Genomic DNA, 24,601 nt, shown 5'->3' with positions numbered 1-24,601 from the left:
ACACAGAGGATTCCTTACCTGGTCGATTACCCAGGGACTGTAGAAATGCCCATTCTCGGATGGCTGCCACCAGCGAAGCCGAGTGGAGCTGGAACGGGCCTTCAAGGGAATTTCCAGGGCGATGTATCGTCCCACATTGCTGGAGTTACTGAAGAGGAACTCCTGGAGAAGGCTCCAGGTGAGGCCCCCATTGAGCGAATACTGCAGCAGCACAGGCTGGCTCCTGGGGTCTGGCACCCCCTTGCCACATCCCAGTCTCATGAAGAACTGCACAAATCTAACAGGGGGAGCAATTACTGGAAAGATTTCTTCTCTGCAACATCCTAGATAACCACCTAGGGAGACCTGGAGTTTGTCTATTGACTAGTCCCCTGATTTCTTGCTGTAAGAGACAGCTTTAGGAGATCTTATTATTTCCTTTTCAAAGCCTCCAGAATACGAGTAGACAGACAGGAGGGATGACAAAAATTCATTTTGCCTATGTGCTATTTTGCCAGGCAGAAGAGGCTGAACAAAGCTGGTCATTTATGTTTTGAGCTTTTGTCTGCATGGCAGATGGTGTTGCAAATATCAGAAACATAATCCTGGGTGAAATTTTTATCCCTGTAGCCCATGAGTACAGATTTTAGCAGCAGAAAAGCAACGGTGCCCTAAGTAGATCATAATTTGCTATGAATTTGCTGAAATGCTTACATTCAAAATAAGCATCTTGGTTTTCTATTGGCATAAACTACAGAAAATCTGGACAGGAGAACAAGGCATGTTTCACTTTCAGGGATCATTTTGTCCATTTAGGCAGCCTGGGAAATTTGTCTAAGCCACATCACTTAAATGTTCCGGCTTCCCTGAAGCCAGCCCACGCCACCCAGGGACATCAGCACTTTCATCCCCTATTTAATTGGCTTCTCCAAAGCAGCACAATAGACTTGTATCAAAATGTGAAATTCTTCCCGTTAGCCGATGCCCATAAATATCTCTACTATGCACTTGGAGTGGAGGGAACCGCTGCTGTAATGATATTTACCTATCAGACTCACAGGGATATTACAAGTATTAATTCATGTTTGCAGAGCTTTTGCACAGCTTTACTGTGTTATATCTGTTCTAATTATTATTGCATTAGTGCTGCCCAGCTCATGGTTAAATGAAACAGAGCAAAAAGAAGTTTTGTATCAAAAGTCTTGCTCTGGTTTGATCTGCAGGTAGATCCTCTGGGAGTGGAGGCTGCAGAGGTGCTGGGCAGACAAAACTTCAATAAAACACCAGACCTGCAAGTCAATTAATTCTAGTCCTCGCTGTGACTCATAGTTTTTCTTGCTACTGTGTATAACTCCTTTCACTATAGATTATATCCACCTCCATGTCCCAGGCATAACGTATTGCTTGTGCTGTAAAGGAGTGCTGGGGACCCTCATGGATCAACGTATCAACTGTAATGGATTGGATTCACTGCTGACAAGTCTTTGTGCCTCCTCAGATTTACTCTGACATTCACCACATAATTCAAAGGAAATAAGCCCAGGTGACCTTGTCTCTGTTGAATCTGCTCTCTGCGGAGTGCTATTCTTTTATCTGAATTTTTACTACTCTAGTAACATCCCACTCAAATATAGGTAACACAATGTCTAGCAGATTAAAAAGTTAGTGATTTTAAATTTATCTTTTCTCATCCCAAAGATATTTTGCAAAGGTTCTGCCTGTTTTGAAATGGAAAAGCAAAGTTTTCCTGTAGATCTAGTAACACTAAAATGTGTGGATATTCTTCTAGTAATTCAGAATTGAAAAGGGTTTGATCAGACGTGATACCTCAAATACGCTGTCCCTACTGATATTTCATGCTGTGCAGTTTCATCTCCTGCTATCACCATGATGGCAATATACTGTCCCCTGTGTTACATTCTTTAAAATGTAGATGTGATGGGAGTGGACAGTGGATTGGAGGGTCCACTTTCAACCTCCAGGTGCTGAGCGTGGCTTGCAGCACTTCTCGTCTGTGTACTTCAGGGGGGCTCAGAAGAAAAGGGGAGGTTTTCATATGTCTACTGAGTCTAGTACCCTTTAAAGGATTACAAATGCTGGTTCTCATCAGCCCTGGCATAAACTGAAACCTCTCCCCAAGTCCTGTGCAGAACTTGGCAGATCTGCGTCACAGCCGAATCTGTTGTGCTTTGCAGGCGGCCTGCAAGTTAAGACGATCCCACTGCAATTATTTTAGGTTGCTAAACAGGAGCCTCCAGTGACACCATTGCAGTCTGCCTTGCTCAGAAGAGAACATACAGGTTTTTATTGATAACTGTTATTTTTCATAAGCATACACAAGAAATTAAACATACTGCTTTTTTTTCCTTTTACTAGTACGGAAGTAATTTATTACCATATAACACCTTAGGATCAAGGTATGCACATCCAGCTACAGAGTAGCATGGAGAAGAGATAAATGACAGTTCTTTGAACATGAGTAATAAGGAAAACGTAATTTAGTGTAATGGATCTTACAAGATCTCCTGTATATTTTGTTAAACAATCTTTCAATTTCAGAACGGTTTAGGAAATCAAATAAGTGGAGTATTGATGCTTGTCTTTACCAAGTTCTGAAAAAAATGTGCTCTGAGTAATCTCACAAATTCAGTACAAGGACCTCTAAGATCACACCTTACTGAGGGTTACCTAATTGCTTATCTAAAAAATACAATGGTTCGAAATTAGGCATCTTTATTGACCATGAGGCTCTGCAATTAAACTATTATTTAAAGATTCAGTGCTAATGAAGACAAGTAAAAAAGAGATAAAGTGCCTATTGAAGTGTTTCCCACAGAACATTAGAGAGGAGAAGGGTGTTTACAAGAGACCAGTGCAGAAACATCTTGGAGAAAATGCAATCTCTCCATAGTAATAATATAAGGATATAAGCTAAGATACTGAATAAATTAGAAAACAATGCCTATTTGTTAGCATGCATGCAATTAGGATGTGGTTTAATTTGTATCAGTTAAATTTTTTTTAATGTAGCTTGCTTAGCATGTCTCACTCATCAAATATCTCCTCTGCAGGCTGTAATGATACAACATAATCTCTAAATACACTAAGAATATTTGTTTTTCAATTGCTGTGCTCAGTGTAGCTGGTGACAGCTTGATGGGAATTTCTCAGTGAATTATAGGAAACAAATGTGCACAATGAGAAGAAAGCAAGCTTCAGAAATGAAAGACTTATGAGATGATGAATGTAAGAGTTATACTGGCAGCAGATACTCCTATTTCACCAATTGTTCATAGTACAACAAACTGTAAGACAAGCAGAGCATGTGACGTGCAATTGATTTCTCATGTTTTGCATTTAAGAAATGAAAACTTGCATAAACTACTGAAGGTGTGGCATCAGATTCTGGAGTTCTTATTCAAGCAAAAAAGTAACATTTAAATGGTTAATCCCATTAAAGTTCAAGTTAAATTCAATTTAAAATGCTAACAGTGGTTAAAATTGAATATTTGCTAGGGTAAGGACCACAGAATATATCAGCTTGCCTTTAGCACAGAAGTATCACATGTATTATTCTTCTATGTATTATTTCTTCACTGAAATCCTGAAAGAACTTTGAAATTGTGTTACCTGGCTTGTGACAAATCTAGGTCTCGAGTCATCAGCATACGTAAGCCTTCTTCATTAAAGAAAAGGTTGTTTCCTCCAGACATGATACCACATTTCCTTGATGGCTTTCCACCACTCACAAGCAGGAATCTATCTGACTCCAGCTGACCTGAATACGCAGTAAATACATATTTATTATTTACTCTGAAATGCTCCTACTGCAAGAATACTATTTCCAGAGGAAGAGAGCTAAATTAAACATCACATGCAGAATGAAGAAATACTCGGTGTTTCCAATGCAATGTTTTCTAGAAAACTGACACAAATAAAAAGAAACAAAATAAACCTAGAAGTATGAAATCTGGGATCTTAGTCTCCAGCTATTCACAAGATTTTCTTCTTTTCTTCATTTTTTTTAAGATAATAACAAAGTACCTATATAGAAATAGGTCTATAAAGAAACTTTGAGTGCCATGTGCTGGCATGCAAGCAAGGGCTGGCAGAATTTGAAATGAACAGCAGCACCTGTGAAGGAATGAGTTTGGATAACAGGTGCTGCTTTATTCAAAACATGCTCTTCTTGCCATGTTTGCTAGCAGGGAAAACCTTGAGGTGGTTTTAGGGTTGTGTGCGTGGATGCTGTGTGTTCCCGGGCACACATGGGGCTTTGAGTTCCCTCCTGGCATCGCTTGCTTGGGATCTGCCATGCCTGCTGAGCAGTGGCCGTCACCATTGGGACACACAGTCTGCTCTGAAATTATGTTTGCCATATTAAGGCCACTTAGATTTCTCTTGTAGTGAGAAATAACACAACCTTAAAGTCCTCTGTTGTTCGCCTCTCTTGCACACGTTCTGTCTGTGCTAAAGTCAAACTACCATCAAACCATCATTTGCTTCTAAAATATTTTCTACATGCAGTTTCAGGATCAAACCATCATTTGCTTCTAAAATATTTTCTACATGCAGTTTCAGGAAATTCTGTTTTGGTGAAGATTTTTTATTCCATCATTAACAACTACACAAAGAGTCTGATGCTCCAAACCAGATAACTGATAACCATCAGCTATTCACAAACTGTGCTTGAGAATGACATCTAAACTACTTGGTTCATGGGAATAGTCCCACAACATAAATTAAATTCAGAAGCTGTAGAGGTGAGGAAGACTTTGCTGTTTCATTCCTCAAGCCCTGAGTTCTACTAAGACGGACAGGCAGAATTCAGAACAAAAAAAGAGAGGAGGTACCTTCAAAATCATCCTTAAGGAAGTCAGAGTTCTTGGTACTTATTTTGCAGGTTGGCCCAGAGTACCCAGGGTCGCAGATGCACTTTGTGCCATTGATACAGCTGCCGTGGCCGTTGCACATCTCCTCGCACTGTGGGCCAATGTACACGTTGTCAATGGCCCACGTCACTGGCTGGGATCCAGCAGGGTAAAATCCTTGGTACCATCTGAACCTTGCCAACCTGAAAAAGGTATAAATAAACACTTTAAATAATAGTTCCCTGTTTTTTGTATTTCATATATATACCGTAATTTATATATTTATAGTATTCTTTCTGTTGGAATTGGCTTGATAAAGAGCTTAATTCTAGGAACAGACTGCTAGATCTAATTCCTTCGGTGCCGCATGCTTCTTTATGCTCACATTCAATCCAGGTATGACAGAAATAAAAATAATAGTATTCATTAGTTGTAATACCAGAACTGAATGACTGACTTGAAAATAGGATTTGAATTCCAACCCCTTTTCTCTCCATTGTTTGTGGGGAGGATGAATGGCCATGGCCTGATGGATTTCCTTCTGCTTTGGCATGCAGACTCTGGGTCAGAGCAGGCCACTTTCACCCTCTCCTGGAGAGTGAAATCCTGTTTCAGGCTGCCACCCTGCCCACAGGGAGACCACCTCTGGAGCTGGGGTGGTAGGATATTACTGTCAGTTACATGGAAAGAAAACATCTGCCATGTCACCAAGTATTCAGCTTGCTTTCAGGTGGATTAATCTTAAACTAGACTCATATTGCAAGTTGTTAATTTAAACTATATTCTCCTTTGGGTGCTGTCCTGTCATTTTTAATTTGCTTCCTAAGTGCTACTCACATCAATGCTGCATGTAAAGAGGAACTGACTGGGGAAGCAGGGAAAACAAACCAAGCAGGGGAAGAACACTTGAGAGACTAATTTTATTCCCCAATGAGAAAACATTTTAAAGGAGGAAGGAAACCAGAAGAGTGAGAAGGGAAAAGCGCTTAATTGCATTACATGTTTAATGTGTCTTGTTAGAGATATCTAAATGCAGTTGGTGAATCAATAACACAGGTAGCTGACAAGTTTGTTTTTGTTTTGATTTGCTAAAAAGGAATTTTTATGAGGGGATTCAGGTGATAAGGGATACTTGATGGGTGGTGTCGGGCAGAATTAACTTTCTTCATAGTAAGGCACATAGAAAATAAGGAGTTGATTGGTGACAGCCAACATGGTTTCACTAAGGGCAAATTGTGCCTGAAAAACTTGCTGGCCTTCTACGATGGGGTCACAGTATTTGCTGGATAAGGGAAGAACAACTGACATAATCTACCTGCACTTGTGCAAAACCTTTGACACTGTCCCACACAACATCCTCGTCTCTAAATTGGAGAGACATGGATTTGAGGGAAGGACTGCTTGAAGGATAAGGAACTGTCTGGATGGTTGCACTCAAAATTGTTGTGGTCAATGGCTCAATGTCCAAGTGGAGACCAGTGACAAGTGGCATTCCATGGGGGTTGGCATTGGGACCAGTGTTGTTTGACATCTTTGTCGGAGACATGGACAGTGGGATTGAGTGCACCCTCAGCAAGTTTGCCGACAGCACCAAGCTGTGTGGTACTGTTGACATGCTGGAGGGAAGGGATGCCATCCAGAGGGACCTGGACAGGCTTGAGTGGTGGGCCCATGCAAACTTCCTGAAGTTCAACAAGGCCAAGTGCAAGGTCCTGCACGTGGGTTGAGGCAGTCCGAAGCACAAATACAGGCTGGGTGGAGAATGGATTGAGAGCAGCCCTGAGGAGAAGGACTTGGGGGGGCTGGTTGATGAGAAACTGAACACGACCCAGCAATGTGCACTTGCAGCCCAGAAAGCCAACTGTGTCCTGGGATGCATCAAAAGAAGTGTGACCAGCAGGCAAAGGGAGGTTATTTTCCCCGCTCTGCTCTGCTCTTGTGAGACCCCACCTGGAGTGCTGTGTTCAGATGTGGGGACCCCAACATAAGGACATGGACCTGTTGGAGCGAATTCAGAGGCCACGAAGATGGTCAGAGGGCTGGAGCACCTTCCATACAAGGACAGGCTGAGAGAGTTGGGGTTGTTCAGCCTAGAGAAGACAAGTCACCAGGGAGACCTTATAGCAGCCTTCCCGTACTTGAAGGGGGCTACAGGAGAGATGGGGAGGGACTTTTTACAAGGGCATGTAATGATGGGACAAGGGGTCATGGCTTTAAACTGAAAGAGGGTAGATTTAGATGAGATATTAGGAAGAAATTCTTCGCTATGAGGGTGGTGAGGCACTGGAACAAGTTGCCCAGAGAAGTTGTGGATGCCCCGTCCCTGGAGGTGTTCAAGGCCAGGTTGGATGGAGCTTTGAGCAACCTGGTCTAGTGGAAGGTGTCCCTGCCCATGGCAGGGGGGTTGGAACTAGATGATCTTCAAAGCCCCTTCCAGCCCAAACCATTCTATAATTCTATGATTCTATGAAGCTCATCTTCAGAGGAGCCTCACAGGTGGGATTTGTTCCACCTCTGAGGCATGTCAGCTTCTTCTCTCAGGCATGGGTGAAGCGTGACTCATATCTGAAGCAGAAACTGAAATACTGGTCTTGCTGAAATCAGTAGGGATTTCTTCACTAACTCAACAAGCCCTGGGCTTTTTCTTCAGTGCTTAACTGGAATATTAATTAATAGTTACAACTATCTGCTGAGAACACATTAAGTTTCAAAATAACATACATAGTGGAAATAACTAAAATTGTCTTCATCTTAATTTAAATATAATCACTTGACATGTTGGGGATGAAAAGGCAGGGTTTTTTTAGAATTACACAAGGAGTCAGGTCTGGAGTTTTTTTCTTGTTATTCCAGTGGATTCTGGTGGAAAAAGCCCCCTTCGGCCCTCTGGCCCAAGAATTTTGTGGCATCAAATACTCCGATGGAAGTGGATCCGCACTGCTGAGTTTGGCTGGCCATCAGCAATTGGCTTCTGGCCTGGTGTGTTGAGGAAGGAACAGAAAGGAAAGCAGGCAAATTGGACAGAAACTGTCAGGAACAGAGGATTAAATCAAAATAACTGGAAACTTTAAATGCATTAGGAGTCTGCATAGTAAAAAATTTTCATTTTGAGGAATATGTTGGTAGTTGGGTAAAGGATCAAATAATTATTTTGGGCAAAACCAGAAGGACAAATGAGCTGCTGCAGGAGATGGTTACCTACTCCACACTTGAAATGTTAACTGTCATGAACCAGAAAATGCAAGTTTAAAATTTAAACACTTTCTTAAATTATTAAACATCCAGGCATTCCAAACTTGGTTCTCCTCTCTTATAAAAGTCTTTTCATACTTTTAGAGGGACATATGGAGCCACTTATTTAGTGGAGGGCCCACTGCATGCAGTAGTTTCATAAATACTCAGTCTCATAGTTGCATAGCTCATTTTCATTCATATGGACTATAGTTTAATCCTTAATTATGTGATTTTTACATAAACTGAGTTGATGCTAGAAGACAGTTTTCCCTGAAAAAGTAAACAGTACTGTTTTATACTTTGAAAATGTACATGTTATGCCTGCTAGCACATATTGTTTTTCTGTGCTTTGTATCTGTTATCACCCAACATGGTTTGTTCCACAAACTTTAAATTTCTGAGTGATTACAGCAGTTAATTTCTTAGAATCAGAGAACTTTGCAGCTACAAGAGACCTTGAGTATTTAGATCAGTCCGCTTCCTTACACTGAGATAGAATCAAGTTTATACTAGCTCACATTTTACTGCCTTTTCTAATGAAACTCAAATTTCATGCAAGAATATCCTTGACGAATTCAAATGGCTAAAGCACTGCAGTAGAGATTGTTGAAGGGGCTTTAAAGATAGCCAGTTTTGCATTCATTTTACTATGCAACACACTTCCATAAAAATGTCACTGATAAGATATATGGGTAAGTAGGAAATTATCTGTGGTTATTCTACATTAGCATTAGGCACAACATATTTTTGGGAATCACCTGAACACTAACTGACATGTAGGACAAAAAGCAGGGAAAAACAGATCACCCGATCTGCTCTAGTGCCACAGGTTTTATGGACTGCTCTTGTGCTGGGAGAACATTTTGGATGGAAAACAGAAATAAAACCAAACAAACAAGCAGCTGGACACTTACCCACAGAGATGCAGTTTTCCAAAGTGAATGACCTCCCTTCTCCAGCCCTGGGTGGTGCCTGCATAGTAAGTGCTACTGGGGTGATGCTCTGTGGAGCACAGGGAGCTGAGGTGGCTGCTGCTGCTGTAGCACAAGGGGAGCAGCAAGTGCCAGGTTGCCCCCAGATCTCGTGAGAACTCCAACTTTACTGGGTCAGCAGAGGAGCTATCAGTGGTGCAGCCAATATTGATCTGGGGGCCAAAATATGAAATGCAGAAGATGACATAGTGCAGGCAGTGGGACACCTAGTCACTTTTCGTCTTAGTCAGCCTCCCCCATTTGATACGGTATTTATTTATCCCATGAAAATGGTGATTTGGGAAGTAATTTAACAGCTGGGATGATGCACTCAGGACATGCATGTGAACTATTGCACATTGCCCTACCTGTCTGTGGGCATATCACAATCTGGCTTACCATATAATGAACGTAATATGAAGTCCCCAACTACTTCTACTAAGAGAAAACCATAAGGCTAATCAGACAAAATCCCAAAGGAGAACTGCTAAAGTTGCTGGAGCAAATGCATCAGTTCCTGCATTCCACTGACAGGTACTAAATTAATCTTAGCACCAAAAAATTGTGCATTTTTAAAACCAGAGATATTAAAACAAAATGTGAAAACATAAACTTTTAAAAAAATGTCTGAGCTGCACTATGGTCTTCTTTTATGTTACAATTTCACAAAAAAAAGGCTTATGCTATGGGACCCTTCAGGGTACGTGCTGTATCACTTCAATATATCCTTCGGCTTTGATACTCACTACCCATCTGGTCATGCATAGTGGCAAAGCCCTAGGAGTCAGCATTAAAAGAGTATCAGAGCTGGATTGGGTTTAGATTCAGTGTCACACCAAAACATAGTTTGACAGTGTCAAACTTCTCAGGGTGTTCTTACAAGATTCCTGGTGTAGAGAACAGTAGAAAAGGCAGAATATCTAAATGAGCAACAGTTCTACTACTGAAAAAAAATATAAAATGGTGTTTTGTACAGAATCTGAGACCTCTTAAGACCCATTTTCTGTATGTCCCCAGTGCAAATTAGCCTGCTTTTCTTTTGCACTGATATTAAGATGTTACTTCAGCTTCAAATTTTTATAAAATAAGAATTAGTTCTTAGTTTTATAAAATTAGTTTGTAGTTTTATGAAAGAAGAATAGGATGACTCTGTCATATAAAATGAAATATACTATTCTTACCATGTGATAAATAAAAACCCATTGCAATGAAATACAAAGCCTGTGCTAAAACTATGAAACAAGTTGGGTTTTTTACATATCTTTGTAGAGGAAAATAAATGTCTTTCTAACATACTGCTCTGTAATGAAAATCTGTTTATTTCTATAACCCAGTAATATTCAGAACTGTACGTGAATGTTGAAAATGTATCCTACATCAAATTTCCTTCATCACTCTTCAGTGCACGTGAGTCCCATCAACCTACATTTGACTAGAAGGGTTGTCTACTCATCTGGAAGCTTGGAGAGATGCGTGACCCAATATAGTTTTTGACTCTCGAGACACAGAGAGAAACTCTACTGCATTATGCATAACTTCTTCATTTATACTAATGTCCTCAAAAACGTGAGCTGAAAACAATGTTCTTACCACATATGGAAGTAAGCATGTAGATTTTATGAGGTTAGTGCTCTGAAGACTTATAAATATCTTAAAGTGACCTCAAACATTTTTGTTCTACTGTAATCTATATTTTAAAACAGAAAATGGTTTGCATTCAATAATTTATGAATTAGTTGCATGACAAACTGAAGTGTGCATGAGTACACAGCTAAACCTAGTTTTCTTGGAAAACCCTCTGTATCATTTTAGTAATTGTTTATAAGCTGGTATCATTTGCTGTTTAATGCTACAGCATGCTACATCTTTGTTAAAAGCAGCCTGGTAATTGTAGCAGAGCAATTTACATGAAAGATTCTTTTATAATTTCTTAATGACAATATAATGACCCCTCTAATCTAATACATAGTAGGCTAAATGGTTACTCCCATTAGTAGCTGCCCTAGCCAGTGCATAGTTTAGATTTTAGGATAAACCAGAAACACAGTTTAGTTTAGACTATGTGTTGTCATTGGGGTCCCTGTTTCCACTGACTATGAGAAACACAAAAAATATGCTCCTTATTCATGAGCTTTAAATAACTCTAAGATGAGAGGAATTCAGGCCATCATGGGCAAAGAACAGTTTCCACTAGATCCTCTATGAAAGTACAGGCAGGAGCAAAAGGAAAGCAGAGCCTTGGCTGTCTGAGAAAGTACAACAAGAGCAGTTAAGCCAGCAGGTAGGAAGAATTAATTTCTAGTGTCACAGATGAAGTTGTAGCTCTCCACTGGGTCAGCTCATGGAAGTACTGTACACTGCTCCAGCTGCACACTTATTCTGAGCAGGTTGTGAAGTGGCATCTGGACCCTCATTATATTTTGCTCATCATCTTGTCTGCCAGTGATGACTCTCCAACTCATAAGGCATGGGCTTTAAATGCTATCGGTGCACGTATGTAGGCATGGACAAAGTAGTAATTTAGGCAAGAAAGTAGAAGAGTTTGAGGCAGAAATTTCCCTTATCTATGTATTAAAAGCTTCATGATACACCCACGAGGGAAAGTAATATCAAAGCAATTACAGGGGAAATTAGACAGGCTTCTCTACCTGGCAATCAGAGCAGCTGGGGAAATACGCCAAAGAACAGAACCTGAAAGAACAGAACTCTCTAAGCAAAAGGCAAAATAACTTTCTAAAGACAAGTACCTCAAATTGGATTATAGTGTTTTCGTTTACACTCAGGTCCCTTGTTGTAATGGAGTGTTCTCCAACTTCATTTGAAACAAATACCATAGCTGAATCTTCTTCCCTGTAAAAAAAGGAAAGGAGTAGTTTACACACAGTTTATTACACAGTCACTTCTTTCTAGTTTATTGCTGAGAGATGCTTACGGAGCTCCTTTAGATGAATATGGGCAATAAAGCCCAATGTTTCCACCAGGATAGAAAAACCAGTTGTCCTCTTTGGGACCAAAGTCAAATGTATCCAAAAGGATCATGGGATTCTTTAGGTTATTTCCATCAATAATGAAGTCATCAATAATCCAGATTTCTTCTTTTTTGCCTGCAGAGAAAAAGGGAACATTCCTATTAATTCCTATTAAGACCTACTACTACTATTATTAGAGAGCAGAACAGTAGCCAGTATTTATGGATTGCATGGAGAAAAAGGTACTAAAAGTGTGGCTTCACTATTTTCATTTCCCTTTAAAATGGAAGATGTAAAATTTTCATTTTCCATTAAAATAGTCCCCATACTGCTCTGCAGCCTGACCCTACAGAATCAACTTTTATTCCTCTAAAATTTATAGAAGGCACAGCAAACTGAAGAGTAAAAACCCTGTGTTGAACAAGTATCTTCTGTTTAAACTGCATTTAGTTTGAAACTGTAGCATCAATGTCTTCTTTAATTAAGAATCATCTAAATGAGGAGTTGCTGTAGAGCCCAAGCAGCCTGAAAGGATGATCTCATTCTACACCTTTTTCCTTGCACTCAGCAGCTTGTGTTTGCCTGGTAAGAGTTATTTGAGATAGAAGGAAACTCTGAGTGACCTCCCTAATGGATTATGAATTCAAATGTGTCAGAAAATTTGTGCTTTCAAACTGGTGAGGCAGGATTAGATTGCTAGATCTTTTGTGTAACTTTTTTTCATCTATCTAAAAGCCTTTGTGTAGATCAGAGAAACTTAAATGGCTTATTCTAAATTAAATTCCTACTCAAGGATTGATTATGTCTGCAGGAAACATTTAGTTAAATGTTTCAGGCAGGACCCATCAGAAGAATGAACTGGAACTGGATAGGACTAGACTTGAGTTTGCTTTTTTTTTTGTTAGAGGTGCGCTAAGCATTTACCTGCATGGAATACATTGTTGCTGTGTCACCATGTCTAAATGATCACTGGAATTCTTTAGAGCCCTTAATGTCAGCTCCTGCTAAGAGATGTGCTCAGAGTAACTGAGAGCAGAGGAGAGCTTTCTTCAGCTGGCACATCTCCTGTAATCAGGAGGAATGAACTCTGTTCCTCTTGTGGTTTTCTATAGTCCTTTACAATTTAATCAAAAGATTAACTGCTCACTACATACTCTTTCTAAAAGTGTTTTTAATGCCTAGTTAATTCTGAGTAAGGTAGGCTCAGTTCCCATTTACACTTGGGACGGTTTTGTATAATTGGAGCATTTGGGGCCTCAGTGTAAACTAGAATCAGGTCCACTAAAAATAATGAGGAGAACCTGAGTAAAGTTAACTTTATCAGTGTTGCTTGGCTTCCAAGTTCCTCCAGGACCAAAGCTCACAGTCTTCTGCGCACAGTCAAGGGTATTAGGTTAAGGTCCTTTCACTTTAAAGCATACAGCAGCTTTATAAGAACTGTAAACATTATCCTGTTATAACTTTAACTGAAGAACTTGAAACATAAGGAAACAAGGTTTAAAAGTCTGTATTCTTGTTGAGTTCAAAAATGTAGCCTCTTACAGATGCTGAGCCGTGCAAGTGTGGACCTGGAGTCCCGCGGGTGTCTCCGCCTTACCGTTGTTATAAGGTTGCCAGAGCCTGAACCGTGTCGCATTGCTTTGGGCCACATATGGCAGAGGAACATTAATGAAGAGGACATCCGTAGTCTGCATGAAGTAAAACTCATCTATCAGGTGCCAAGTGATGCCACCATTGACAGAATATTGCAGCAGGATGGAATGAGACCTCTCAGGGGTGCCTGGACAGAGGGGACATGCATTTACATTCATTATAATTTGGTTTTAAAAAGCACTAGCTCAAAAACACTTCTTCAAGTGTAAATACAGTTAGGTTCCTTTGACATCTATTAGAGTATGGGCTTGCTTTAACATTGACTGAAGCTGTTGAGAGGTTATATGTGTATTATAAATATATATCTTCCTGTGCTTTCCTTTGCTTGTCAGTCTGCAAAATGCTGATGAGTTACGGGCTAAATTTACATTGCTGTTCATGATATGTATGGTCACAGTTAATTTACTTAGATGAGAAGCTGTCTCAGTGTTATAATTATTTAGATTAGAACAAACCAGCTCCTTCTACCACAGACATTTTTCAGTAATTCAGTATTTATTTGCTTGTTGTTCCCAGGTACCAGACACCGTAATCACAACCTGTAGCATCCACAGATAAAGACAGAGTCCTTATCCTCACAAATCTCTAGTCCATGGCTCTGACTGCAGTCTGCAGTCACTGATATGAGCATATTCATGCCCAGAAATCACATAATTGATGTAAAGTGCTGAGGATCTTTATTAGGATGTTTTAACAACAACAACAACAAAGCAATATTTTGTGCTTTAAGTTGGGAAGAAAAAACAGTGGTGGAACTGAGAGTAAAATTTACGTTTTCTGACTATCAGTTCCTCCTTTGTTTGCTTAAGAGAGTCAATAGAGGTTCTATACACCCCTGTGTATTAACGTATGGTGATCAGAACCCAGCACTTGCACTTGATGCTTGTTACCCTGCACAGTCTCAGCCCCCAGTGTATGTTCAGCCTGTGCCTGACTTGCTGACCAGGAACATCAGCATCTGAGTGAGGTATCTCTGAGCTGAGTTCTCACTCAGACAAATTTACACTCTTCACTCCCTTCATAGGGTGGCACAGTGATTGCACATCCCCAAAAACTCAGTCTGAGGGCAGGAACTAGCAGCAGAAAAGGGCTAAGGGACAGTTCCTTCATCCCTGCCTCACTACGTTACTGTGAAAGTTTCTCTTATGTTCTGTTCTGAAATTAACCAAAATTGCTGACACCAAAGTGCCTGATGTGCACGCTCCTGCTCCACGCTACTCCAGCACACAGTCTCTCTTCAACCACCACGTGGAACAGACCAGGGCAGGGAGGAGACATTTGCAGTCGGGAGCTGATGTCAGTTTATCCGTGGCAATTAACAGAAAACAACACACTGCTCTTAACACTTATGGCTGAGATGTGCTCAGCTGTATTAATTTGCATTCAACATTAGGGACCTTGTTGGGACTAAGTCATGGATTCAGGCCTAGGGCTAGCAAGCCATACAGATTTAATGAGAAAAGATTTCTCCTGGAAAGTTTCACTGCTTTACCTCTTGTGAATCAAGTACCAAAATCCAGCCTTGTGCCTTTGGCTACTCCTGCCTTTCAGAATGATATTTTTACTCATCATATTTTTTAATATTTTGAAAAGGATCATATATAGAAATATTTCCAAGGCATAGTTTTGTAAAAGAATTATTCACAAAGATTTTGCTTTTGAACATGAAGCATTGGGCATGTTATTGTTTTGGGGCATGTTATGTTTTTGTCTGCTATTGTTTTCTCTCTTTTACATAAAGTACTTAAACAATAATAATAAATAGCCAAATATATATGATTAAATGCCTATTAAAGGAATAAAACTTAATTCAGAAAGAGCTACATTTTTACTTTCCCATACAGAGATTTGGCTAAGGTATTTATTTAGGAAGAAAGAGGTAGTTCAAAACTATTTTCACACTGTCTTTGGCAAATGGTGAGTCAGTCCCAGAGTAATGAGCTTCCTGCAGAAGCTATGAACATCTTCCACCAAAGGGAGATGGATTTTTGCATATTGAGAGTTCAGCCTTGAAGTGCTGGTTCTACAAGGAATGCTGGGGAAACTTCTGAGACTGTAAGGAAGTGACTCAAATGCCCAACCATATTAGTAGTTCTCCACCATGTCACTCCTGACTGGGATAAAACTATTTTCCAAGGCCAGAGATGACAGGGTCTTGGAGCAGGGTAAGACCAAATCATTGGCTTGAATGTGCTTGTACTAGAGCCCCTATCTCTAGCTTGTTACACCAACTTGTAAACTTGGTTTGTAAAGTCTGACTATTTTTCATGCACAACTAAATAGAACTATGGAGTTTCAGTAATCTCTATGATACCTACTAGGAAGCCAAATGGTAAGAGCTTTTAATGCAGTGAACTGAAACTTGGAAATGAAAAACTGTAGTTCCTTGTCTGTCCCTTAAGTGATCTAATATAGGCACCATTTTATGACTTTAAAACCTGATAAATTCATTTTTCCCCAACATACTGCAAAATCTCTAAATATCTTGAGCTATTTTGTTTCTCTTCTGCTCAAAGACTGTACTAGCTGTTTTGGTTTTGATAGCATCACAGTTTACTCTTTTATTGCACAGACAGCTGTGTAGGCTGGTAGCAAGGTAAGGATGATGCAGAATCTCAAAAAGCTCCCATTTTATCTACCATAAACTGGTGATCATGTACACTAAAGCTGAAAATGTAAATCCATATTATTTTCTGTGACATTACTACATATGAATAAAGCTAGAGAAGCGATAGGAAATCAACATTGATCTTACCTTTGGCAATAAATTTAAATGAAAACTGGATGTACACAGTATTAGTGCAATCTAGGTCTCTTGAAACAAGCATTCTCAATCCTTCCTGCAAATACAGAATTTATAGTGTGAATTTTAGTTCCCATTATCGAAGATGGTCTGCAGCTTACTGTTGTCTGGATGTTGTCTGTTACTGACTGTTGGTGGCAGTGAGAGGGGTAGTTCTCTGTCTCACACCTTCTCCCAGGCAGAAAATGGGGACAGTGATAGCCTTGGAAAATGAGCCACAGTAATGGAAAGGGCCAGGTATGGGTGTGTGTCACCACCAGGGGCACAGCTACATGATCAGGTACTGACACAGGAACAGCTCATTCAGTTTGTGCTCTGTACCACTGGGATGTGATCTGATTTGGAAGCACTGACTTACTCAGACATTGAGTCCAAGCTAGTATATTCTTTTTTGGGGCAAATTTTATAGTAACCAAGCACCCTAATTTCCAGGCAGGAAGACTCCTTTCTAGAAGCTCTTTTCTGTGCCTCAAAAAATATTTTTTTAAATATTCTCTTCTGGGGCAACCTCTTGACTTCGAGAAGTAAGGAAAGGGAGAAAACAGGAAACCTCATAGTGACCCCTAAGGTCCTGTCCATCTCTACAGAGGAGCTCAATGTTGTGTGGATCCTGGGGCCAGAGCCGGTCCCTGTTCTGCAGAGATCTGGCAAACCACCTCTCAGAGCTTCCCTCTTTCTCAGACCCACTCCCCCAGGGGAACAACCTGCAGGAACAACCAATCCAAGCTTTAGACAATTCACATCCTGTGATTTGTGATTTAACTGATCTAAAAAGGTTAAACTGGAGTCAAGGTTTTGCAAAGAAATATTTCTAAAACAATTCAGTTCTACACCAAACATTATTAAACTTTGCTTTTTTGGGGGCACCTGAATTCACAGTGTCAAATAAAGACTCATGTGTAAGCTTAAAATTTGTGTGCTTATGTGAACAAAACTCTTTCTATTATGTGTTTTGTTGAAAATCTGAGAAGTACAGAAAATATAATATTTCCTTCCCCTTTTTAGCCTGTAATTAACAAAAAAATCCTTAAAGAGCTAGAAAATTTCAAAACGATAGGATTAAGAAAAACACAGGCTAACTACATAAACATTGACTACATTGACCACAGTGCTGACTAATTTGTATTATTCAAAACTCAAAAGCCAGTCAAGGGATTTCAAGACCCAAACCCAATTGACTGTCATGTATACCATAATTTCCAAATCACTCGCTTGGCCTCAAGAATCTCAGCTGCGGAATTTCATTCTTTTCCTTTGGTGGTTAAGGAGGAATTTATACCACAAATGAAAGTAATAGCGAACAAACAGATGAAACTCATTTGTTCATAAAAAACAACAGTGACAAACATGGCATATATTTAGGGCAGGGAAAGACAAGAAAAATGTTCTAGCATAAAGACATATGAGGGGAACAACCAAAAATTTACTTTCTGTTGTTAAATCTACTGTTTTGATCTATTTTTTTCAATGTAAGTAATCTCTGACCCCTTTAAAAATGAGAGCTGTTCCAGACTTGATGGTGTCACCATTCAGATTTCCCCTCTCAGCACCGTAGACCTCAGGCCAAAGGTCTGGATGCAAGTTACCATTGAAATCATCCTTCAGGACAGATGGCAGAGGAATTACAGGGACACAGTATGGACCACCAAAGCCTCTATCACACCTAGAAACAAATTGGGAGGAAAAGGTGTTATCCATCTGGCCTAGATAAAACAAAACATTCTTTCTATGAAGCAGGTTAAGCAGGTTGCTACTTACACACAACGACCTGCATCACAGATGCCATGGCCTGAGCACATCCAGGGGCACCCTGTAGCCAGGACCACGTTATCAATAGCCCAAGAATCAACACCAGAAGCATAGTTGTACTGAATCCATCTGAACCGTGTTCTGGGAGAGCTAGAAAAAACAGTGAATGTATTTCAGGCTTCAAAATGTCTACTCCACAAAGTGATAAATAATAAAGAAAACCCCATAGACTTCAGGAGAAGAAAAGCATATTAATAAGCATGGCTCCCTGTATTTGGAGTTGAAACTGGAATTTTCAATTTCTCAGGTTAGTTTTTAGGCAAAATTCCAGAAGACTCTAAAGGAAGGTACCCAAAGTGAAACCCAAGAAAGAACATTGCTGCGACTCTTGCTGGTCAGCAAAGTCGTTGAGCAGAAGCTATTAGCTACATTAGCATTCAACAGCTCCATGTTTTGCTAGCAGAGTTAAAACAATACAACTGCTTCAGTAAAGTAAGAAGTAATGAAAGTTCATTTATATTAAGTGTTGTGTAAAGAAAAAACAATTATTAGATATGTTCATATATATATATATAACAATGTATGAATATATATGTACAAACATGCACATGCATACACACTGCTGTGATTGCTGACTGCCTTGCTATCTTCAGATGAGGAAAATATTTTGGACAAAAAAATCTATCGAAATGCTACAAGTTAGATCACCTTGCATTTGGTCAGGCAGGAAATGTGCTGTGGACAACGCACAGAGAATTGCCCTCAGACTTTGACAGGATCAGGATATCATTATATTTGTGAAGAAGATTCTTTGGAAGAAGATGTATGGTCCTCTGGAGCCAACTATGGAATTAGAAACCAAGATGTGAACCCCAGTCCCTTCATTTACTGTGTGTCCATTTTTACCATGGTATTTTCTGGGTGGTGAAATTTACAGAGGTAATGTGTAGGGTGCTTTAATGAATTACAGAACTGTCCAGTATAACGGTAAGCAATATAATCATCATCTGTTATTTCTAAACTAGAGCATGGTCTTATTCAGAGAGATGGATGCCAGCATATCTGCCACATCCATTTACAACTGTGTGATATCACTGGGATGCAGGCAGAACTCTCCTCCTGGTCGAAAGGATGGAGATGGCATATCCAGTAACACGCGTTTTGACTTGCTGAATGCCATGACTAATATGCCTAAATGTTGGATGACAACTTATATGCAATGAAAGAAAATACTTTTATATGAAAGGCTGGGTCAGGGCATTAATTCTTGCTTTGTATTGGGTAAATGTTAGAAAATTTTTCCTGTTCTTGCTGTCATAGATTGTAGGCAAGACTTAAGAATTCACTCATCCAAAGATGTTACTTCCTTAAGTTCCTGCAGTTCACGTTATATCTGATGAAATATTTGGAAGTGAAATTTAAAATTCCAATGGCGTGATAACACACATTTAATAATTTAAAAGACATGCAGAAAATTCCCAAGCTGGGGCATGTTTGCTCAAATTAGATCAGCAAAATTTATATCATGCTAAGCAGCCAGAATAGAAGTGCTCACTTGGTTGCGGGTGGGAGGTAGACAGTAATTCTTTTCCAGTTCTGGAATCTTTCTGAAGTGTAGATGGAGCTCTCGGTGTACTGCTGACAGCCAATAGTTGGAGGGACGCACTCCTCTGTCACCAGGTGCCAGTCTCTCCCATTGTTTAAAGAATACTGCAGGTGAATGCTATGGGCATTGCTGTATGGCTTGCTGCAACCCATGCTCAGCTCAAACTGCAAGAAAGTGGAGGCTGATACATGGAAGTCCCAAGTCTCAGCATAGCGAGGTTTTCCTAAGAAAACAGAGAAAAACAACAACAAAAAAATACACTTATGCATATGTTTTCAGTACTGTCATTCAAATTTGTTATCTGTATTTTCACTTTTTTTCAGCCTCCTCTTCCCTACAGATTACTGCGTACTTGAATATGTCTCCACCTCCCATCTTGTGAAAACTTGACCCACAAATAATTTATAAAATAGACTCATACAGATGTAGCAATGTTTGGTGACACATACCAATGTTTTCACTGAACATCAGAGCTGTATCCATAGACAGGCAGTCGATGTCTACTTGACCTCCTTGTATTCTGTACCAGCTTGCTTGTAAATCCACAGTTCCATCAAATTTATCTTGGAAGCCAGTCTGAGAGCTGTCATTCATCCCGATAAGGACATCGTCCAAAGCCCACTGAGCTGAATGCTTCCCTATAAAAAGCAGAATGAGCAGGTTAGTGGAGTCCCTGTAAGTTATTTGTTATGTCCATATCCTGTGTTCACCCAGTGAGCAGTGCTCAGTTACATAGACTGAGTACTGTTAAACAAGACTAAAACATGCTCAAGGATGAACCTGGACTCTAGAGTATGTTTCTATTTCAGATAAACACAGGTATTTCCATCTTTGTTTCTCAAGCTTCAGTGCCTCTGTCATCATATGCTCTCCCTGTGTTTGAATGAGACACTCCCTGAGCCCCTGGATTGGGGATTTTCATTTTATACATCACAACCTTCCTGCTGTTGCCCAGAGCTACACCAGAAAGGTGTCTGTCTAGTTCCCAAAGTACTTTTTGTATGGAAAAAGATAATACATAATGGAAAATGCTGAAGGCTCTTGATATAGATGATTTTCACTAAAGTGCTCTTCACCTTCTCCTTCCTGGAAACTGCTCTTCTCTCTTCTCTTGCTTTCCAGCCTACAGGCATCCAGCTCACCATCATCTCCAGCCCATTTCTCCAGCCCTTCATTTCAATTCACCTTTCTACTGGCATGCTGAAAATGTCAGCCTACTGTACAATCACTGCCCTTACAGGAGAAGGAAAGTCTTGACAATAAATTCTGAGCTTGCAGTGATGTGCCAGGACTTTTGTCTTGCCACTGTAAGAAATGTAGCTTGCAGCAGGCCACCCTGTGCTGATTTATGGCAGACAGTCTGCAAAGGAGCTAATATCTGTAATGAGGAGTGGTTGTCACCTATGGGTACTGGTATGGAAGGTGGTATTTCAACCTCCAGTCATAAACTCTCCCTCTTACTAGGAGCTACAGGACTGCCAGTGGTCTTAGAGTGACCACACCACTCTCAACAGGGACAGATGTCATCCAGGTGCCTCCAGAGCAAGTGGCCACAGGCAGGACCCAGGTAGGGAGCAACTGGTCTGAAATCGTACCACTCACCAGTGCAAACGATCGTGGCAGAATGGTGGTCTGTGGTGCACCAGTTGCTGCTCAGCACTTTTCCCAAATGAACTGGCTTCTTAACGAAATCACATCCCTCATGCTTTTTCTACTCTTTTGCCTAGTGAGGACAATTAGCTCCAGCATGTACGTTGTAAGAAAATGTACTAATAGCCATCAAAATAATGAATGATGTCCAAGAAGCTGCATACCATAATTACTTGAAAGTACACCATGTGCTTTTCTCCCCAGGGAATTGCTGTTAAAATGTACTTTGCTATATTTCTGATTATCACTTTACATTTCCTGCAGGGGTCCAGGAGCTGCTGCCTTGCACAAAAGTGAGACACTTAATCAGGACACTTTCAGTGTCCTGTGGCAACGTGCCCCCATGCAAGGTGGGAGCTCTCACAGTGGCTGTAGGTATCAGTCAGCACCAGTGTTGTACTTTCAGCTGAGTATGTGGGAAGTGGCTGAGTGGGCTTTGGAGGTGCAGCAAAAGGCACGGGAGGAAGGCACTGGGACACCAGAAATGGCAGGCGATGAGGGGCCTGTTTTGGAGTGTGGAGATGTTAAAACAGTGAGATGGGAGCCACCAGGTAGGCAGATTCAAGACCAAGTTATGCCTCCTTTTCCAAAATAGAGAAAAAATGAGATAAAATGTGTAAGCCATTTTGCATCCCAGGTCACTCTATACTCAGGTAAATCCTCTAGTCTTCGGATTTTTCTGAGTAATATTCTTTTCCCCTCTCTTCTGTTATCTCTCAGCATCTTTGGTTTAAACTTAGCTCTTAAACAATTTCACTCTTAAGCCCACTATTCTGCTTGGTGCTATAAAAGAAAATACTGGCTGCAATGTGTCTGAGGAAAGCCTAAATATGCTCTCACATCACCCAGCTGTTCACCATACTGTGTTTTTGGTAAGCTGAGGTTTCTGCAGACCATGTCCATACTGAGAAGCATTGACATGTGGGTTGCAGAAAGCTGCTTAATGAATTTTCAGGATGGTGTTGCTTACCGTGTTGTGGCTGCCACCAACGGAAAGCTGTGGCAGGGGTTTTGGCCTCCCGAGGTAAGTCTATCGAAACAACCTGGGGTTCCAGGTACGACATGAAGTCCAGCTCTCGCAGCAAATCCCAGGTGATCCCATTGTCATTTGTGTATTGAACAACAAGCCCTATATTTAAAATTAAGAAAGGCAGTTAGTCTGACTGTACAGAGCAAAGGGGGGCAACTCTTCAGCCTGGACTCAGAAGCTGCCAGCCCCTGACCAGTGCATGTGACTTCTGGCATCTCCCCTATCCTTTTGGCATCTCCTGGTCCAGAAACATTTTGTGGACAAAGTCCTACTGCAAAGGTGACAGGGGCTCGCCAGCTGCCACATGTTATCGTGCTTGTCTTCACCAAACTCAAAGGATCAGATCTTTTACAACCTCAATGAAACTAGGATTGTACCACAGAAAGGACAGGAATAATGTGACTTTCTTCATATAGTCAGTATTTATTTCATGTCAGGTATCCTTACAGTTTGTGTGGAATACTAAGTTGTAATTCTGATAGCTGGGCTCCCAACGTGGGTAGTTCACAATGCTCATGCTACCTATGCTAGCTCACAACATCCTTAGAAGTTAATTATCATAATATTTAGATAATTTTAGACAGTCTTCATATCTAACACACAGTATGGCAAATATTAGGATGTAGCAGAATTGTGAGGTCACTTATGAGCTCATAAAAGGGGATAATAAAAGAAGGACTTATGTATATTTTTTCTCTTAAAACTCTTTTATACTGGAGTATGTTCAAAGACAATAGATTCTCTTGTGTCTTATACTGGTGCAAATGAGAGGAAAATCAAAGATGACAGTTGTGAGTCAATATCGATGTAAATACCATATGTCAGGAAACAGTCCATTGATGTTAAATGATTTATACTGAGAGGAGAATGAAGCTTTCTCATCCACCAGATGTCAGTGGTCTGTCTTCATGCAATTAGACCACTTTACATGGGGAATGTGCTCCCAAAACTGCTGATCCTTCCCAAACACAAATATCAGTCCCCCACCCCAATAACTGTAAGCATGTGGGTAAAATAAGACAGGACACAGCTGGGAGAGATTAATTTCTTTAGACCAATATATTTTCAGCTGCAGCTTTACAATTTTGCATTTCAGGTAAATCATTAATGAGCTTGGGTTTGAAGACAATCTCTCATTAGATCCACTGTGTAGTTGAGAAGCTGAACAAGTGTTCAGGCACGCAACTCTTCTTCAGGTCAGAAATGGAAGTTGCCTGCTCTATTCTGAACTTGAATTTTATTCCTTTTATTTCAGACCTGAAGAAACTTCTGTGTACTTGTAAATTTAATTGTTTCGTAACACTATCAAGTAGTCTAATTAAAGCTATTTCAGCTCATCTTGTAAATACCGTCTTTCTTAAACTATCACAGCTCCAACAGTTACTTCTACTGGTAGATCACCATTAGGTTTGGTGGAAATAAGTATAAATACAGATGTGGAACAAAAGTAAATAGTTTTCTACACCATTTTATGAAAACTGAAGAGGTAATCAATTTATGTTAAAAATAAAACAATCTTTTTGATTTTGTAAAGGCAGACACTGTACAAGACCCAAAATACAAAAAACTTATTATAAAGAAAAGGGGCTTTACCTTCATTCCTGGCTCTTGGTCTGTTGCAGGAGTTACCAACAGCTTTGCTTCCAATTTGTACATAAAATTGAACTAGCCTGTTAAAAAAACAGGGTAGAAGTGTAATTGTCTTCTGATAGCACAAGATCAGTCAGGATAACTTGCCTCTCTTAACTAATGTGGCATTTTCAGTTAGGTCATTATTCAGCCTTATTGATCAGGTAATGGTCCTAGTGAAATCAAGCATGGTCATAGTAAACAGTGGAGGACCCCAGAAAGAAGATTATGTGTTTTATTGATCCCATGCCTAAGAAATGTATTGTTGGTCTGAGTAGCAGAATTTAGCCTTTCCTTCTTTCACACAAAGATGGAAAATCTCTGAAGCAGGCAAATCTGCTCACTTACATCAGATCTTACCTTGACCTCTTTTAACTGGAAATTGGTTTAAGCTTTAAAATACAATACACGAGTTTTAACAGAATTATTATATTCTCACTAAACCACAAATCCCTTT

At 40.1% G+C, this 24,601-nt stretch overlaps 1 protein-coding gene across 1 annotated transcript in view; it reads right to left on the bottom strand.

Annotated features, from left to right (window-relative positions):
* The window catches only part of RELN (reelin), a gene marked incomplete at both ends in the record, with an annotated part of 84,157 nt that overhangs the window by 6,850 nt on the left and 52,706 nt on the right, over positions 1-24,601 (bottom strand). Inside the window, 14 exons of the mRNA XM_010079002.1 lie at positions 19-277; positions 3,610-3,757; positions 4,833-5,053; positions 8,999-9,228; positions 11,803-11,905; positions 11,988-12,159; positions 13,622-13,804; positions 16,433-16,517; positions 17,966-18,143; positions 18,239-18,379; positions 19,785-20,058; positions 20,285-20,473; positions 22,456-22,614; positions 24,109-24,185. Of these exons, the coding sequence (XP_010077304.1) occupies positions 19-277; positions 3,610-3,757; positions 4,833-5,053; positions 8,999-9,228; positions 11,803-11,905; positions 11,988-12,159; positions 13,622-13,804; positions 16,433-16,517; positions 17,966-18,143; positions 18,239-18,379; positions 19,785-20,058; positions 20,285-20,473; positions 22,456-22,614; positions 24,109-24,185 (2,419 nt within the window). The remainder of the gene's footprint in view (positions 1-18; positions 278-3,609; positions 3,758-4,832; positions 5,054-8,998; positions 9,229-11,802; positions 11,906-11,987; positions 12,160-13,621; positions 13,805-16,432; positions 16,518-17,965; positions 18,144-18,238; positions 18,380-19,784; positions 20,059-20,284; positions 20,474-22,455; positions 22,615-24,108; positions 24,186-24,601) is intronic.

Source organism: Pterocles gutturalis, unplaced genomic scaffold, assembly GCF_000699245.1.
Source record: "Pterocles gutturalis isolate BGI_N339 unplaced genomic scaffold, ASM69924v1 scaffold27023, whole genome shotgun sequence".
Taxonomy (NCBI): domain Eukaryota; kingdom Metazoa; phylum Chordata; class Aves; order Pterocliformes; family Pteroclidae; genus Pterocles; species Pterocles gutturalis.
The sequence above is the reverse complement of the archived record's forward strand: the minus strand, read 5'-3'. Positions and strand labels throughout refer to the sequence as shown.